Source organism: Micromys minutus (genome assembly GCF_963924665.1).
Source record: "Micromys minutus genome assembly, chromosome: 1".
Lineage (NCBI taxonomy): Eukaryota > Metazoa > Chordata > Mammalia > Rodentia > Muridae > Micromys > Micromys minutus.
In genome coordinates, this window is record NC_137969.1 from 44,225,880 (window position 1) to 44,242,060 (window position 16,181).

At 39.7% G+C, this 16,181-nt stretch overlaps 1 protein-coding gene across 3 annotated transcripts in view; it reads left to right on the top strand.

Moving 5' to 3' along the window:
* The window catches only part of VPS54 (VPS54 subunit of GARP complex), a 75,020-nt gene that overhangs the window by 54,185 nt on the left and 4,654 nt on the right, over positions 1 to 16,181 (top strand). For all 3 annotated transcript variants that reach the window (XM_080922596.1, XM_080922597.1, XM_080922598.1), the window contains 9 exons: positions 5,966 to 6,095; positions 6,697 to 6,878; positions 7,238 to 7,350; positions 8,584 to 8,647; positions 10,656 to 10,761; positions 11,828 to 11,915; positions 12,396 to 12,517; positions 12,632 to 12,712; positions 14,726 to 14,833. In XM_080922596.1, coding sequence (XP_080778722.1) covers positions 5,966 to 6,095; positions 6,697 to 6,878; positions 7,238 to 7,350; positions 8,584 to 8,647; positions 10,656 to 10,761; positions 11,828 to 11,915; positions 12,396 to 12,517; positions 12,632 to 12,712; positions 14,726 to 14,833 — 994 coding nt within the window. The remainder of the gene's footprint in view (positions 1 to 5,965; positions 6,096 to 6,696; positions 6,879 to 7,237; positions 7,351 to 8,583; positions 8,648 to 10,655; positions 10,762 to 11,827; positions 11,916 to 12,395; positions 12,518 to 12,631; positions 12,713 to 14,725; positions 14,834 to 16,181) is intronic.

Below are 16,181 nucleotides of genomic sequence, written 5' to 3' on the forward strand. Positions count from 1 at the left end.
CTGTTCTTTCCAAGACTTTTAACATGAACTGGTGCTGGATTTTGTCAAATGCTTTCTCAGCATCTAGTGAGATGACCATGTGATTTTTTTCTTTGAGTTTGTTTATATGGTGGATTACATTGATGGATTTCCATATGTTAAACCATCCCTGCATGCCAGGGATGAAGCCTACTTGATCATGGTGAATGATCGTTTTGATGTGTTCTTGGATTCGGTTTGCAAGGATTTTGTTGAGTATTTTTACATCAATGTTCATAAGTGAGATTGGTCTAAGGTTCTCTTTCCTTGTAGGGTCTTTGTGTGGTTTAGGAACGAGGGTTATTGTAGCCTCAAAAAATGAGTTAGGTAGTATTCCATCTGATGCTATCTTGTGGAATAGTTTGGAGAGTATTGGTATTATGTTGCCAATAAATGTCTGATAAAATTCTGCACTAAACCCATCTGGACCTGGGCTTCTTTTGGTTGGGAGGCTTTTGATGACTTCTATTTCTTTAGGTGTTATGGGATTATTTAGATGGTTTACCTGGTCCTGGTTTAACTTTAGTATCTTGTGTCTGTGTAGGAATATATCCATTTCTTCCAGATTTTCCAGCTTTGTTGAATATAGGCTTTTGTAGTAGGATCTGGTGATTTGAATTTTCTCAGATTCAGTCGTTTTTTCTCCACTTTCCTTTCTGATTTTGTTAATTTGGATACTCTTTTTTTCCCCCTCTAGTTAGTCTGGCTAAGGGTTTATCAATCTTGTTAATTTTCTCAAAGAACCAGCTCTTGGTTTTGTTGATTCTTTGGATGGTTCTTTTTGTTTCTACTTGGTCTATTTCTGTCCTAAGTTTGATTATTTCTTGCCGTCTACTCCTCTTGGGTGTATCTGCTTTCTTTTGTTCTAGAGCTTTCAATTGTGCTGTCAGGTTGCTAGTGTATGCTCTCTCCAGTTTCTTTTTGGAAGCACTCAGAGCTATGAGTTTTCCTCTCAGAACTGCTTTCATTGGGTCCCATAGGTCTGGGTATGTCATGTTTTCATTTTCATTGAATTCTAGAAAATCCTTAATTTCTTTCTTTGACCCTGCTATTGTTTAATAGAGCATTGTTTAGTTTCCATGTGTATATGGGTTTTTTGTTGTCTGTGTTGTTATTAAAGGCCAGCCTTAGACTATGGTGATCTGAAAGGATGCATGGGAGTATTACAATCTTCTTATTGAATGAGGCTTGTTCTGTGTCCAATTATGTGGTCGATTTTCCAGAAGGTGCCGTGAGGTGCTGAGAAGAAGGTGTATTGTTTTAGGATGATATGTTTTGTAGATATCTATTAATTCCAGTTGGTTCATAGTCTCTGCTAGTTTTACAGTGTCTTTGTTCAGTTTCTGTTTCCATGATCTGTTCATTGGTGAGAGTGGGGTATTAAAGTCTCCCACTATTATTGTGTGGGGTGAAATGTATTTTTTGAGCTTTAGTAGGGTTTCTTTTATGAATGTGGGTGCTTTTGTATTTGGAGCATATATGTTAAGGATTGATAGTTCCTCTTGATAGATTTCCCCTGTAATGAGTAAAAAGTGTCCTTCCTTACCTTTTTTTGATAACTTTGGTTAGAAATTTACTTTATTCGATATTAGAATAGCCACCCCAGCTTGCTTCTTGGGGCCGTTTGCTTGGAAGTTTTTTTCCCAACCTTTTACTCTGAGATAGTGTCTGTCTTTGTCTCTGAGATGAGTTTCCTGTATGCAGCAAAATGCTGGGTTTTGTTTATGTATCCAGTCTGATAGCCTGTATCTTTTTATTGGGGAGTTGAGTCCATTTATGTTAATAGATATCAAGGAATAGTGGTTGCCGTTTCCTGCTATTACTGCTTTTGTAGGTTGAATTGCGCCTGTGTCTCTTTCTCCTTTTGGTTTTCTTGCTTAGGGGTTTTCTTGTTTTTACTAGGATGTAGTTCCCTTCATTGAATTGGGTTTTCTACCTATAATTCGTTGTAGTGCTGGGTTTGTGGTCAAATATTGTGTAAATTTAGTTTTGTCTTGTAATATCTTCATCTCTCCATCTATGGTGATTGATAGTTTTCCTGGGTATAGCAGCTTGGGCTCTCTTAGTGTCTGCATGATGTCTGTCCAGGCTCTTCTAGCTTTCATAGTCTCTGTTGAGAAATCAGGTGTGATTCTGATTGGTCTGCCTTTATATGTTACATGACCTTTTTCTCTTACTGCTTTTAGTATTCTTTCTTTGCTTTGGGCACTTGGCGATTTGACTGTTATGTGTCGGGGTGAATTTCTTTTCTGGTCCAACCTATTTGGAGTTCTTTAGGCTTCTTTTATTATATTCGTGGTCATCTCATTCTTAAGGGTAGGGAAGTTTTCTTCTATGATTTTGTTGAAGATATTTACTGTGCCTCTTGGTTGATATTCTTCGCCCTCTTCTATTCCTATTATCCTTAGGTTTGGTCTTCTCATTGTGTCCTGGATCTCCTGGACATTTTGGGTTAGGAGCTTTTTGTGTTTTGCGTCTTCTCTGACTGTTTTGTCTATGTTTTCAATGTTTTCTTCGGCCCCCGAGATTCTCTCTTCCATCTCTTGTTGTCTGTTGGAAATGCTTGCATCTGTGACTCCTGATTTCTTTTTTAGGTTTTCTACCTCTAGGATTATTTCTTTTAGTGTTTTCTTTATTGTGTCAATTTCAGTTTTAAATTCCTTCTTCCATTCCTTCATCTCTTTGGTTCTGCTTTCTTCTAGTTCTTTGAGTTCTTTGAGTGGGTTTTTTTTTTTGTTTTGTTTTGTTTTTTTGTTTCTTTTTTAAAAGCTTCTAATTCCTTATGCTTTTCCTCCCGTTCTTGTTTAAGGATCTCTATCATCATCTTGAGGTAGGGTTTCCTGTCTGAGTCTTCTTTTTCTGGAGTGTTTGGCATTCCGCTGTTTGTTGTTATGGGAGAGCTGGGTTCTAGTGTTGCCAGGTTGTCTTGGTTTCCCTGGGGTACGCTCTTTCACTTTCCTCTTGCCATCTTGTTGTCAGTAATTGGTTCTCACCTTTCCCTTTCCTGGTGGAGGATGATCTGAGCCCTGTTCTGTACCCCAAAGCCGCCGGCTGTGAACAGAGGGCCCAATGCTGGGTTCCTGGTCCCTGGATTAGGCAGGGCAGGGGCGCACTTTCTGCCTGTGTTCGGCAGAGATCTCTCTACCCCCTGGCTAGTTGGAACCCATTCTCACCAGGCCTGTGTCTCTGGGTCTCCGTTGTTCCTCAGGCTATTAACTTTAAATGTGTCCCTTTGACAATTAGGTTGGCAGTTCTCTGTATCAAATTTTTTGTATCATACAGGATTTTCTTCCTTTTGCCTTCCTGTGTAGATAATCTTTACACTTAGCTCATTTAGCTGGACTGTCCTCTCCCTCACTGTTCTGTATGTTGTTCCTGCTCTTGCCATAAAACACATGCTCAGACGTGTGTGCAGTTGTTGCGTTTCTGACTGTGATAAAGCACCATGCTGACTGCAGTAGTAGAGAGTTGTTCTGGCATGAGGGAGGCCCTAGCTCCACTCTCCAGCTTGTTCTTGTCTTTTAAGAACATGGTCTAGAATTTGTACTTTTTACTGTCTCTTGCACACCAGAGGCTAGGATGTTACATATGACTCTCTGTAACAGAGCTTTAGCTTGTTGGCTGTTTATGAGTTTTAGATACTTGCCCAGCTAAAGCCATCACTGTGGCAGAGGAGAGAAGAAATATTGAAGGCAGCTAGCAGCTTGCTGTGACGTCACCGTCTTGAAGCTAGCATCACAGTTTTTCAGTTTGGTTTGTCTTTCCTATCCTCACTGTGCATTACTTAATTTTTAGAGTCTTCTCTGGCGTTCCTTCATCACATTACCACAGGATGACACTTGGGCACTGTAGATGGTCCGCCTATCATCAGCTTACACACAAATGCCTGAGGGCTTGCAGCTCAAAGGGGAAATGACAGAACGTTAAAAGCAATTAAATTCAAAGATCTTTTCAAAAGAAAAATTACAGCTAATTAAGCCACATACTTTTGTTTAGGTCACTTCAGTAGTTAGAAACTTGTTTTTATTTACTATTCTTTGTTTGTCTTTGTGAATTAGTAGCATATGGCTAAAGGCTCTAAATTCCTTAGTGATTCTGTTATATGGCAGATTTTTAGTGATCCTTTAGAAGCCCTCATTTCAGTAATAACTTTGAACTTCTAAGTGAGCATTTTTTTGTTGGAGTAGGCATTAGTACCAGACCATTTTTATAGAAATCAGTGCTTTGAGCATTGGATAGAAAACTCAGTCAGTAAAAGCAGGACCTTAAGTTTTATACCTGAACACAGGTCAAAAGCAGGCTGTGGTGGTATGCTCTTGAAATCCCAGGGCTGGGGAGGCAGAGACATGGAAATTACTAGCCAGCTGGCCTAGCCTACTTGCTGAGCTAGGGGGAGGACCTGCGTCATAAACAAGGTAAATGGTCCCTGAGGGTGGAACCAAGGGTTGCTCTCTGGCTCCATTTGTACCACTACATTTGTGCACCCCCACCCCCAAAACTGTGGAACAGAGGAAGTTAATGACTTAGAGACCAAGTCCAGATTTTAGTTCTCTTGCTCTTGAAGCTGTGGGTAGACCATGTAAACTACCAAGGCCACAGTCCACCTGCCTCAGTAGAATTATATAAAGCTCAAGACCCTGCTGTTAGTTTAAGGCATTAGTAAATAGGTTTAGTGATATAATTTTGAGAGGATAATAAATGATAACTTTTTTCAATATTAGAACCCAGTAATATAAATCAGAGCTTGCTCAGAATAACTTTGAAAATTGTCTTATTCTGTTGAAAGGGTTATGTAGTGGTAAATATTAAAAAAGAATCTGTTGCTACTGATCCTGCGTGGTCCCCAGATATGTGCGTGCTTTCCCTGCCATCCAGGAACATGACTCAACAATCAATAACTTAACAGATCCCCAGTCTATCCACATAATAAGCTTATAACCAGTTGACAGATATAAACTACCCACCTAGATAAGATAAACTGACCTATAGAAATCCATCCCTTACAAAGTATATATAACTGCCTATGGCTACTCAGAGCCACTCAGACAGAGATGGGTCATCTTTGTCTTCCATCTTGAATCTCCCCTTTCTTTTTCTCTCCTCCCTCTTAGACTCTTTCTTCTCATCCACTGATAGGCTTCACCTTATCCTGGACCTGCCTTGTTACATAATAACTTCATCGTACAGGGTTATAAATGACACAGGCACCTAGCTTATGATGATGCAAAACTGAATTGTTGGCAAAAGATAAGTGTTATTTATTTATTTATCAATCAATCAGTCACTGTTTATTGAGACAGGGTTTCTCTGAATAGCTCTGGCTATCTTGGAACTCACTTTGTATACTAGTCTGTCTTTGAACTGGGAGATCTGCCTGCCTCTGCCTCTTGAGTGCTGGGATTAAAGGCACATGCCACCACTGCCAAGCTCAGTGGTCTTTATAATATGCTTCTTGAGTGGGAATATTTAAAGATAGAAAAATCTTGCATTTCCCTTCAAAATATAAACACACGTGTTTATCCAGTTTCCTTAAGGGTTGCTCTCTATCTTTCCAGTGTTTAGCACATAAGTTCAGTAAGTACTCTGCCACTAAGTAATTTACAGCCACACAAGAAGGAACCTGCTGCTGTGAATGCCCTCTCTTCACTGCTCCTCCCACCATGTTTCTCTCTGCACTGCACAGCTGCCACTTGGAAGCCAGAACCGCGGCTCTTGTGCTCTAATGTCTTCAGACGCAGCTGGGAGTGAGCTAAGTGTGAGCTAAGAGTGAGGGCTAGTGCAGCAGAGCTGTCACTCCTGTGAAAGGGTTACCTTGAGTACCATTAGAACTTATTAAAGGTGTACAGTAGCCTAGATGTTTTCCACAAATGTGAATTCTGTGTCATCTTTGTCCTGCTCGGATATATCGCCCTGTGTTTCCTCATCAAGTCTCATTTTACATTTTCAGAGTCAGTGAAGACATGAGATTAACTGATGTGGAGCTAGGAAAGTTAGCAAGTAACATTCAGGAGTTACTGTGTAATGCTTCAGACGTGTGCCATGATCGAGCTGTCAAGTTTCTCATGTCAAGAGCAAAGGTATTTTATTTTCAGAAAGTCTTGGGAGATTTTTCTGTTTATGCAACGTGTTACTTTAGAGATCCAAGTTACATGTAACTGTACCTATGTTCTGTCAGTCGTTCCATTTGAACACTTGGAAAGTGGATGGTGTTACTGCTGAGGTCTTCTAAGGAGCGACCGAGGTGTCAAATAATTAGAAAACAGAAATGGAAAATCATAAAAACATTTAAAAGGCTTATTTAAAAATATAACATCATCATTTGAATCTGATATGCTGTTTTATGCATGTGCACACACACATACACAAAAGGTATTAATAAAAGTGTAATATTGTAAAAATGTATAGGATAACTTGAATATATCTGAATTATTGTGTTATAAAGTGATAACCAACTTTAGAAATCTTAAGTTCTGTATGTTCCAAGTTTTGGATTCTAAAATATTGGGAAATTTTAGCTAAACTATAAATGTTTTTAATCATAAATATAACTAATATGATATAATTAACATACTAGGAAAATAAAAATAAAAGTAGCAACTACTAAGCTATGTCAGTTTATAGTTCATGCATCTTTGTGTTATAATGACTTTTGTCATGATGTGATTTTTAAAAATTTAGGATGGTTTTCTTGAAAAGCTGAATTCCACAGAATTCATAGCACTCTCAAGATTAATGGAGACCTTTATAGTGGACACCGAGCAGGTCTGTGGGAGGAAGAGCACGTCACTGCTTGGAGCCCTTCAGAGCCAAGCAAACAAGTTTGTGAACAGATTTCATGAAGAAAGGCGGACCAAGCTCAGGTAGCGCCAGGCCCTTCTGTGCTTTTTATTTCTTTACAGAACAGTTGTGATTTTAGGGTAAACATATTGACCACAGGCAAAATTCCTCTCAAGTGGGTAATTAAGATTACATTTCTTGGCTTTTCAGATGGAATTAGATGTTTATCTTTGTTGATCCTCAATGAATGTCTCTTTCTCACTCAGGGTTTACTAAATTGTTTTTCTTTGATGATTTTGGCTAGGCTAAGAGACAAAAGAACACATTTTAAAGATACTAGTTCTGTGAGTGGGTCCAACACTTAAGTACTGTCTGTAAAGTACTTGCAGGGCCTCTTCTGTGATCGTGCATGTTCACCATTCTCTCCTTCCCTCCTGAACAGCCTCCTCCTAGACAATGAGCGCTGGAAGCAGGCTGATGTTCCGGCAGAATTTCAGGATCTTGTAGATTCTATAGCAGATGGAAAGATCGCTTTACCTGATAAGAAGTCAGCAGGTATGAGTAGCTTCTCACATGGTTCCTCTGACTTTGTGTTGAGACGAGGGCACACCTCGGTCCTGCTCAGATTGTATTCTCTTAGCCTACTTTATGCAAACAAAAGAGTTTTTGATTAGAGTTAGTATAGACCGATTGCACTAACCCTGTATTTCCCCCTAGAAAGTAAACAGTTTGATGTTCTTATGGTAGGAGTTTTCTCTGTGTCTGTCCCTCTGTGCCAGCCTCAAGGAAGAGCATAAGTATATGCTGTTAGAAACCCCACCCTCACCCTCCCTGTTAGGAGTGTAACAAGGAGCCACTGCTTGGTGCTAGGCATTGATGTTTAGATGCTATGTCAGGATGGTCCTCACACTCCGCTTTCCAGCATGTTTGTGTAAGTGGTTGAGTTGCAGATTCAGATTCTGGCAAACCAACAGCAGGATTCTTTTCTTTCCTGCTCTGCCTCACCCCTTCTATGCAGAGCAGAGTTAATTAAGAAAGTGCTTTTTATCACAAACAAATAGACCTACTTTCAAGCTGAACTGTGATTAGAATTTAACTTTCTTTGCATGAAAGAAAAGAGGAAGCAAATAGTGTTCAGAAGCTGGTACTTGGGTAAAGCACCTTGACATGCCTTTATTAAGCTAATTAATATGGCTGATCCAGGACATTGATCTAATTTATTTTTCTTTTTACCTCATATGCTGAATTTTTGTTTTTGAGTGCTAAGAAATATCACATGCTGAAAATTAATTTCTGAGTTGAAATCTTCAAGGGCAAATGTTAATAATGAAAAGTAACCAGGTGCAATGCTAGTTCTGCCACTAAGATAATTCTTCTTTTTAAAAATCTATTTACTTTAACTTATTTTAATTGTATGATTGCTCTTTCTGCATGCACACCTGCATGCCAGCAGAGGGCATCACATCCCTTTCTAGATAGTTCTGAGCCACCTGTGGTTACTGAAAATTGAACTCAGGACCTCTAGAAAAGTAACTAGTGTTAACTATTGAGCCATCTCTCCAGCCCAACTAAATTAATTCTAACTTAAAAAACAAAACAAAACAAATTTAACTTACTAATTTACTATGTCTAGAAGATAGGCAGTTTATAATCAGTATTCCTGTCATTCACTACTGAGAGACAGATAATTTTAACTACAAAGAACTTAAGTTCTAAACGGGAGCTACCCTTTTAATTTTTTTCTCTAGTGATTTGTTTTATCTTGTTCCCTATCTTCTTGCTTGCTAGCTACAGAAGAAAGGAAGCCAGCTGACGTTCTTATTGTGGAGGGACACCAGTATGCTGTTGTTGGGTGAGCAGCACATTTCTCTTTGAAGCTGATCTTGTAATTCTCCCTTAGAGTAAATTGCAGATTTTGGAATAACAGTGTTAAAAACTATAAAATATTTAGGGAAATGTTACAAATTTTCTTTAGCTTGCATTATTTTGTAGTATGTTTTATCCATCAGAGACTCACAGAAAGGAAGGCCCTGGTTTCCCATGTAATAGGAAGTACATGAAGCAGCCTGAAGCCCATGCAGTAACTGCTTGGTGCCATTATTACCACCTCCGGCTCTTGCTGCTCGTTTCTCTACAGCTTTCTTAGTGTGTAGGATAGCACAGTGTTTTTACTGGACAGTGGAATTCCAGATGTGGAAAACACTTACATTTATAACATCATTGCTGTTCTCTGTAGCATAGTTCACCATTATCATTGGACCCATTAGGTCTTTTTCTCTTTTGTGAGTAATTACATCTCTAATTCAAGTTACCTGGAAACATCCCATCATCTGTACTGCATACCTTTTATGAAACATAAGTACACCATTGTCTTTAAAGCATTGAATAATTTAAATACTGCTTTTACTTCTTTTCAGTGTTTCTGAAATAACTGGCTTTTCCAAAAAGAGTAGCAACTTGTCATGGTGGCATAGTTACACACTTGTCTCTTTCATTATGTGTTCTCCTGGTAGAAGTTTTGAGTTTTGCAGAGGTGAGGGGTTACTGACTTCCTGTTTTCAGTTTTCAGAAGCTGGAAGCTTCTGCCTAGTCACTTTCAAGTTGCTGGCGCATACATACTCAAGAGCGATGCTCCTTTTCTCTCTTTGGAATCCTTGCTTTTCTCGGGAGGGTAAAGCTGTTCAACCCCTTGTAATTTCACCTCTCCAATTGTCATTTCTGTCTTTATTGATTTGTTAGTTAGCTACATTTCATGTGCTTGATAAAAATGGTCCCCTTTGGTTACTTTCCTGGTTGTTTAAGAAGGAGACCTTTGTTGCAAAAAAAAAAAAAAAAAAAAAAAAGACTAAACTTCCTGGGTGAAGGGGAACAAATGCGTCTTCTGAGGGAAGATTTTAAAAGATATGCAGTGAACTCATTCAAGGATATGCCATTCAAGTAGATTCTGAACTATATGCGGAACCTGTGTGCTCTCCAAGATGAGTTTAAAAGGCCTAGTGCTTCTCTTGAATTTTAGTTTTTTAATATCCTGCTGATTTTTATGAAACATTATTTACTGTGGCTTTGTCTTTTCTGAACAGCTGAGTGAGTTTAGATATAGTAAGTCGCTCTTCCTTAATGTAGATATATTATAAGTCACTTTTCTATAATTGTGGTTGTACTTAACCTGCGATAATGTGTCCTGCTGGTAAACTCAGAATCTATCATTTTTGGAGAGCCATTTATGACCACTCAGTAAACTTCTAGAATGTTATGTTCACCTTAAAGAATTATAGATTCTTTTTCATCTCACTAAGAAAATCTAGGCCAAGTTCTCATTAATTTAAAAATCATAATTGAAGATTATAGTTTATGTGAGCAACCAGACCCAGTGGCTAGTCTTCCTCTCATTTCTCATTAGTCTCCAAATTGGAATACTTACTGTGTAGTAGAGACTTGCTTAAAATTTCCATGCTGAGGGGATGACAAGGTTTCTCAGCAGTTAAGAGCCCTTGTTCTCTTGCAGAGAACCCAAGTGTGGTTCCTAGGCACCCGTGGTGGCTAGCAACTATCTTTAACTTCAGCTAAACTCCAGGGGATCCAAAACTGTCTTCAGGCTTCAGTGGGCACTGCATGACTATCATCAGACATAAACATACACACACAAAATACCTATATACATATAATAAAAGCAACATTTTAAAAACCAGAATGCCATACAGAGAATGGTGTTTCTTTAGCACAGAGTTGGAGAACACATTCATTGCCTGTCTCCTTTTGCTGACTCTGACGTTATACAAGTACCAAGATTGGTGTGTTCCATGGATGTTTTGAACTGGTTATTGACTATTGAGTATCTGTGGGTTATCCTTTTCTTCTAGGACTGTCCTGCTGTTAATAAGAATCATTCTAGAATATTGCCAGTGTGTGGATAACATCCCATCTGTCACTACTGACATGCTCACTCGTCTGACAGATTTGCTGAAGGTGTGTACAGCTTTACCCATTTATCTGAAAAACAGTTGGAAAAGTTCACGAAGTGGAGTGTAACTAACCCTTAACTTGGAAAACACTTGCCCAGTTATTTGTAGGGCAGGAGTTTTGTAATATTGACCATGCTTCTATCCAGTGTGTGCATAGGTGTGAGGTGCACACATGTTCATTTGTGTACATATGTGTGCTCACATGGCCTACCATTCTCAGAGCTGATAGCACAGGAGACAGGTAGGTGCTGAGCATGACTTGGCTCTCAGGTCAGAGACAGAAACGCATTCAAATGCACATTAGGGACACACTGAGGGTTTATCTACTAAAGTCAGACTTCTCTTGACATCATTTTTCTAGAAGCACTAATGGAAAGTGAAATGGTGATGAGTTTAGCTATTTTCCAATAATGTCTTTATGCACTATGATAACAGAGGCTAACCCCATTTTATTAAAACATATTTTTCTCACATGATACGATTACAGTTTCCCCTCCCTCTGCTCTTCCATCCTGTGCACTCCCTTTCTGTCTCTCCTTAGAAAAGAATAGGTTTCTAAGAGATAACAGCAAAATTAACAAAACGGATGTAATGAGATAAAACAAAAGCCACCACATTGGAGTTGGACAGAGCAAACCAACAGATGGGAAGGAGCCTAAGCGCTCACAGAGTCAGAGCCCACTCATTCATACACGCTCCCCAGAAGTCAGTGTAACCTGCTCTGTCTCCCTTTTAATTGATGCTTACGTGGATCCTAACTGCTTTTTACCAGAAAACTCGTAATACCACGGCACTGTGGTGAATCCGTCCTCTCGTCTCAGCACCTGGGAGGCTGAGCAGGAGAATTGCCAGCCTGCATTGTGCAGTGAGCTTAGGCCAGCTTGCACCATGGAGTGATACCTGTTTCAAAGAATAAAAACAATCCAGCTGAAACATAAATTCATATTTTATAATGAGAGGGTGAGAGAAGGAATGTGTTTGTGACTGTGGAGCAGTTAACACTTTAATAACAGCTCAGGATAATTAATTTCCTTTTTTGTATTTTTTGTTTTTTTGTTTTGTTTTGTTAGTACTTCAATTCAAGAAGTTGCCAGTTAGTTCTTGGAGCTGGTGCTTTGCAAGTTGTTGGACTAAAAACAATTACTACAAAAAACTTGGGTATGAATTTTTCCATTTAATCCCTGTACTGAGGTGCTAGAATGATGTCACTTTTGTATAATGATTTTATGCCTGATGTTTGTTGGCTCAGAGAAGAGCCTGTAAAGTGGCTCCTGTTCTCGTGTGTGTGTGTGTGTGTGTGTGCGCGCGCGCACGCGCGCGCGCGCACTCCAGTTTTAAGGAGGTACTCATTTCAATTTCTAAAATGTGTGAAGTATTTTGGGAAAATATGTGGTACTTTGGGGAGGCAGCTGTTTCAGTGGCCTCTGGCTGCTAACAGGCCCAGTGAGAAAGCAATGTGTTCATTACCAAATTATTTTTTTTAATGCAAAATGAAATATATTTTCTGCCATGGTGCTTTTCATTTGTGAAATAAATCGGTTCTATAAATAATTAGTACAAAAGTTCTTACTTAAATTGATGTAATGAAAATTTACTAATATCCTCGTTTCTTTGTTCATATCCGCTCCCCCACTTCAGCCCTCTCATCACGGTGTTTGCAGTTGATTGTGCACTACATCCCTGTGATCCGGGCTCACTTTGAAGCCCGTCTGCCTCCTAAGCAGTGGAGCATGCTTAGGCATTTCGATCACATCACCAAGGTACCTTCACCCATTCTCACTGGAGCTTCACAGATGTATTCTGTAATTGTTACTTTTTTTTAAAAAAAATATGTCTTAGAAAACGTTAAAACGAAGTATTATTTCTCATTGCAGGATTACCATGACCATATAGCTGAAATATCAGCTAAGCTTGTAGCGATAATGGATAGCCTATTTGATAAACTGTTATCAAAGGTAATGATATTTATAAGTGATAAAGCTTTGCATAAGCTTAAGGCATTGTGACTTTGCATTTTGTAAAGAATTCTAGATACATAGGACATGGTAAGAGAATCTAAGTGTTCACAAGATACTTACCAGTTGGTCAAATTTTCAGGCTTTTTCCCAGGAAAATATGATCGATACGATCCTTTAGTGGTCTGGCTCACAACTGCATAGCAAATTGTTTCCCTCAGTTTAGAGAACAACACAATACAATGTTTAAATTTTGTATAATTGACACTAAATGGCTGGGGATTAGGGCGATAAAGACAGGAATGACAGAAGCCCTACCCAGAGCTGTTTTATGTTGGTTGCATTGACCTTTTACCCATAACGAAGAAAGAAAATTACCTGTAAAGTTTTTTATATACTCATATTCATCACCTGTAGTTGACAAGTTACAATGAATTTGAAGCAGGATGGTATTTCCTCTCCAGGCTCAGGTGTGTGTGTGTGTGTGTGTGTGTGTGTGTGTGTGTGTGTGTGTGTGTGTGTGTGTGTGTGTGTACATATATGTGTACATTCGTGCCTGGGGTCTGCTGGCCAGCCAGCTTAGCCATCTTGGTGACCTCAGGCCAGTGAGAAGTACTGACGTCACACAGGCTGCCCTACTTCCATTTGCAGTTTCTGTTTTTAGCTTTTCATTGTCTTGCTTGAACTTATGGCAGTGCATGCCACATCAGTATAATACTACTGTCCTAAAGTGGCAGGTGTACTGTTTCTGGAATGAGTGTCTTGGATGGCGCTCACAGCTAGACCAGTGAATGTCCTATTCATTTATTTGCTCACTCAGCAGACTCCGTACAAAGCCTTGTGCTATGTATCCGGGCTACACAGAGCAGACTGGTCTTCCATCTTGTCTTCAAATGGGAAAAATCTAGTAGGGGAACCTTCTGGTAGCTTCAGCTACAAGGAGCACATATGCAGAATTGCAAGTTGGGAGTCAATTCATACCTTTTACTGCTATGGAAGACATGGTTGGCTGCTGGGAGAGAAGAGCTAAGAACACATCCTAGCTGTTTGAGGAACATGAAGTTTGCTTTCTCGGTGGGAATAAGGCAATGAGCCTGACACGAAGAGGTCTCAGATAACACAAGAAAACACGTTGGAAATTGGGGGGAAAAACAATTCTGCATCAGAATTAGAGAGGCTGACCCAAATTAAGTCTCATGTTTGCTATAGACTAGCCAGTGTGACACACACACACACACACACACACACACTCACACACACACACTCACTTTTGGTGTACCTTTTGTTTTCTGCCATGTATTTGACTGTATTGATAAATACTGGCTGCCAATACTCTGCTGTTTATAGTAACAAAAGTGACAGCTGCAGTTTACTAATACACTGGGCTATAATGTGTAGACACAGTAATACTTTTATGTGAGGAGGCAAGGAGCTTACTCATCGAATCTTACCAGTGTGTGGAGTGGTGCAGCTACTCCTCAGATAACACAGAGTTCACACAATTCACTGATTTTTGCTGGACACATGCCCAAAGAGCAAAAGTAATATCCACACCAAAACCTTTACTCAGGTGCTCATGATGGCACAATTGATAGCCCCACAGATTTCCATCAGCTGACAATGGTAAAGGAGAGGTGCTCTGCTCATAGTGTAACATAATTAGCCATAACAGGAATAAAGAACAGTTGCATGTCATAGCAAGAATGAGTTGGGAAAGCATCAAATGAAAGAAGCCAGCACAGTAGTCACATATTTATGATGCTGTTTCTTTGAAATAGATAGGAATTAAAGGAGCTTCAGTTTAAACCAAGTTTAAGGTTGGAAGCAACGAGCTGTTTTATTTCTCATGGAGTAGTTGAAGATATTGAAGAGTTTCTCAAGGTTCGTATGGGCAGTGCAAGCTTAGCTGAAGACCTGAGCCCTATACCAGTTAGATGTATTGAGGCACAGAATTCACATCTCAGGGAGTGTCCAGAAGACTAAACACAGTTCTCTTTTTATCCCCCTTGCCAGTATGAGGTGAAAGCTCCTGTTCCATCCCCATGTTTCAGGAATATTTGTAAGCAAATGACAAAAATGCATGAAGCTATATTTGATCTTCTTCCGGAGGAGCAAACACAGGTGAGTGAGAACCACCGTTCCGAGTTTAACCTTTGTTGTCTGTTCAGTACGGGACTTTGTGCATGCTTTTGATCCACTTAAGTTTAGCTCATGTTCTAGTATGATGGCTATAATTTTTTAGGTTGTTAATTGATCAGTGAGGCATGGATAAAATGTTTTAATTTCAAAATAGCTTTTGTTCTGTCAGGTGAGAATTTTATAATAATAAATAATTCCAAAACCTAGATCTTCCAGTCACCCATTGTTAGAGGTCCCTACTTGTACTTACATCACTCTTCACATTCTATCAGTGATGTGGAAATGAGTGGTAGTGACTAAAATCACTAACACTAGATGAATATAAGTGATCTATAGTAAAACGGCTGGGGGAGGGGACACCTCACCGCTGATAAGGGATGGGGCAGGAATAAGAGGTGTATACGCTTCCTTCCGGGACCCCTGTGTCACTGTGCCCTTGCTTCTCTGCCGTTAAACCTCAAAAATAATCCCTTACACTAGGTGCTCTCATTGAAGCCCAGATATAGCATGATACTGTGTTAGAATATAAATCTAATGTAACAGTGGGCCCAACTTTTGTGGGGATTTTGCTACCCAGAACTGTTTTTTGTGGTTTGTATGTGTGGAGATGGTATTGAGGAGGTGGCATTCGTAGTGACTGTGCTCTTGCATGTCCTGTTGTGCACTTTGAATTCTATACCAGCTGTTCCCATTTTTCATGCATTTCTAGGTTTCCTTAATCAGTATTATTAAGCATCATCTAAATTCCCCTGGGAGGACACCCAGAGCAAGCCAGAGGTCTACCTGGTAGTCTAATGAGTTTATTAGTATTACTTACAGGAGCATAGATGACTCAAAAGCACTAAAAACCCATCAGAGCATGAGTGACAGCTCACAAAATTTGCATTCCTGGAGCTCCCTGAACAACCTTTGAAGCCTACAGGGAGTTCTGGAACTCTGAGCAGTTGTTAGCATAGGTACCTACAGAGAGGGGTCTAGTGAGACACAACTCTGAGCCTCCTGAGCCTGGGGGCTAAGTAAGCCGCTCTCCTCCCTCTAGGACGGATGCTTCAGTTCTGAAGAGATGGCTACATGCCTTCTCAGCCAGCAAGTGAGATTCCTTCAGCTCTGACTTTTTGACCTGGATTTGCTGTCTTGAGTTTTAATTCAAGAGCCTGAAAGCCACATCAGGGAGCTTTCATCTGTAAAGATTGTCCAGGAGTTGCTTTTACTACCATTGAATATCAACAACTGCCTAGACTTCCCACAGGTGCACACATGTTCCCTTGGAAAGTAGGTTATGTCAGATTATTTCCAGTTTAATCATAGAATTAATCATAGGCTGTCTATT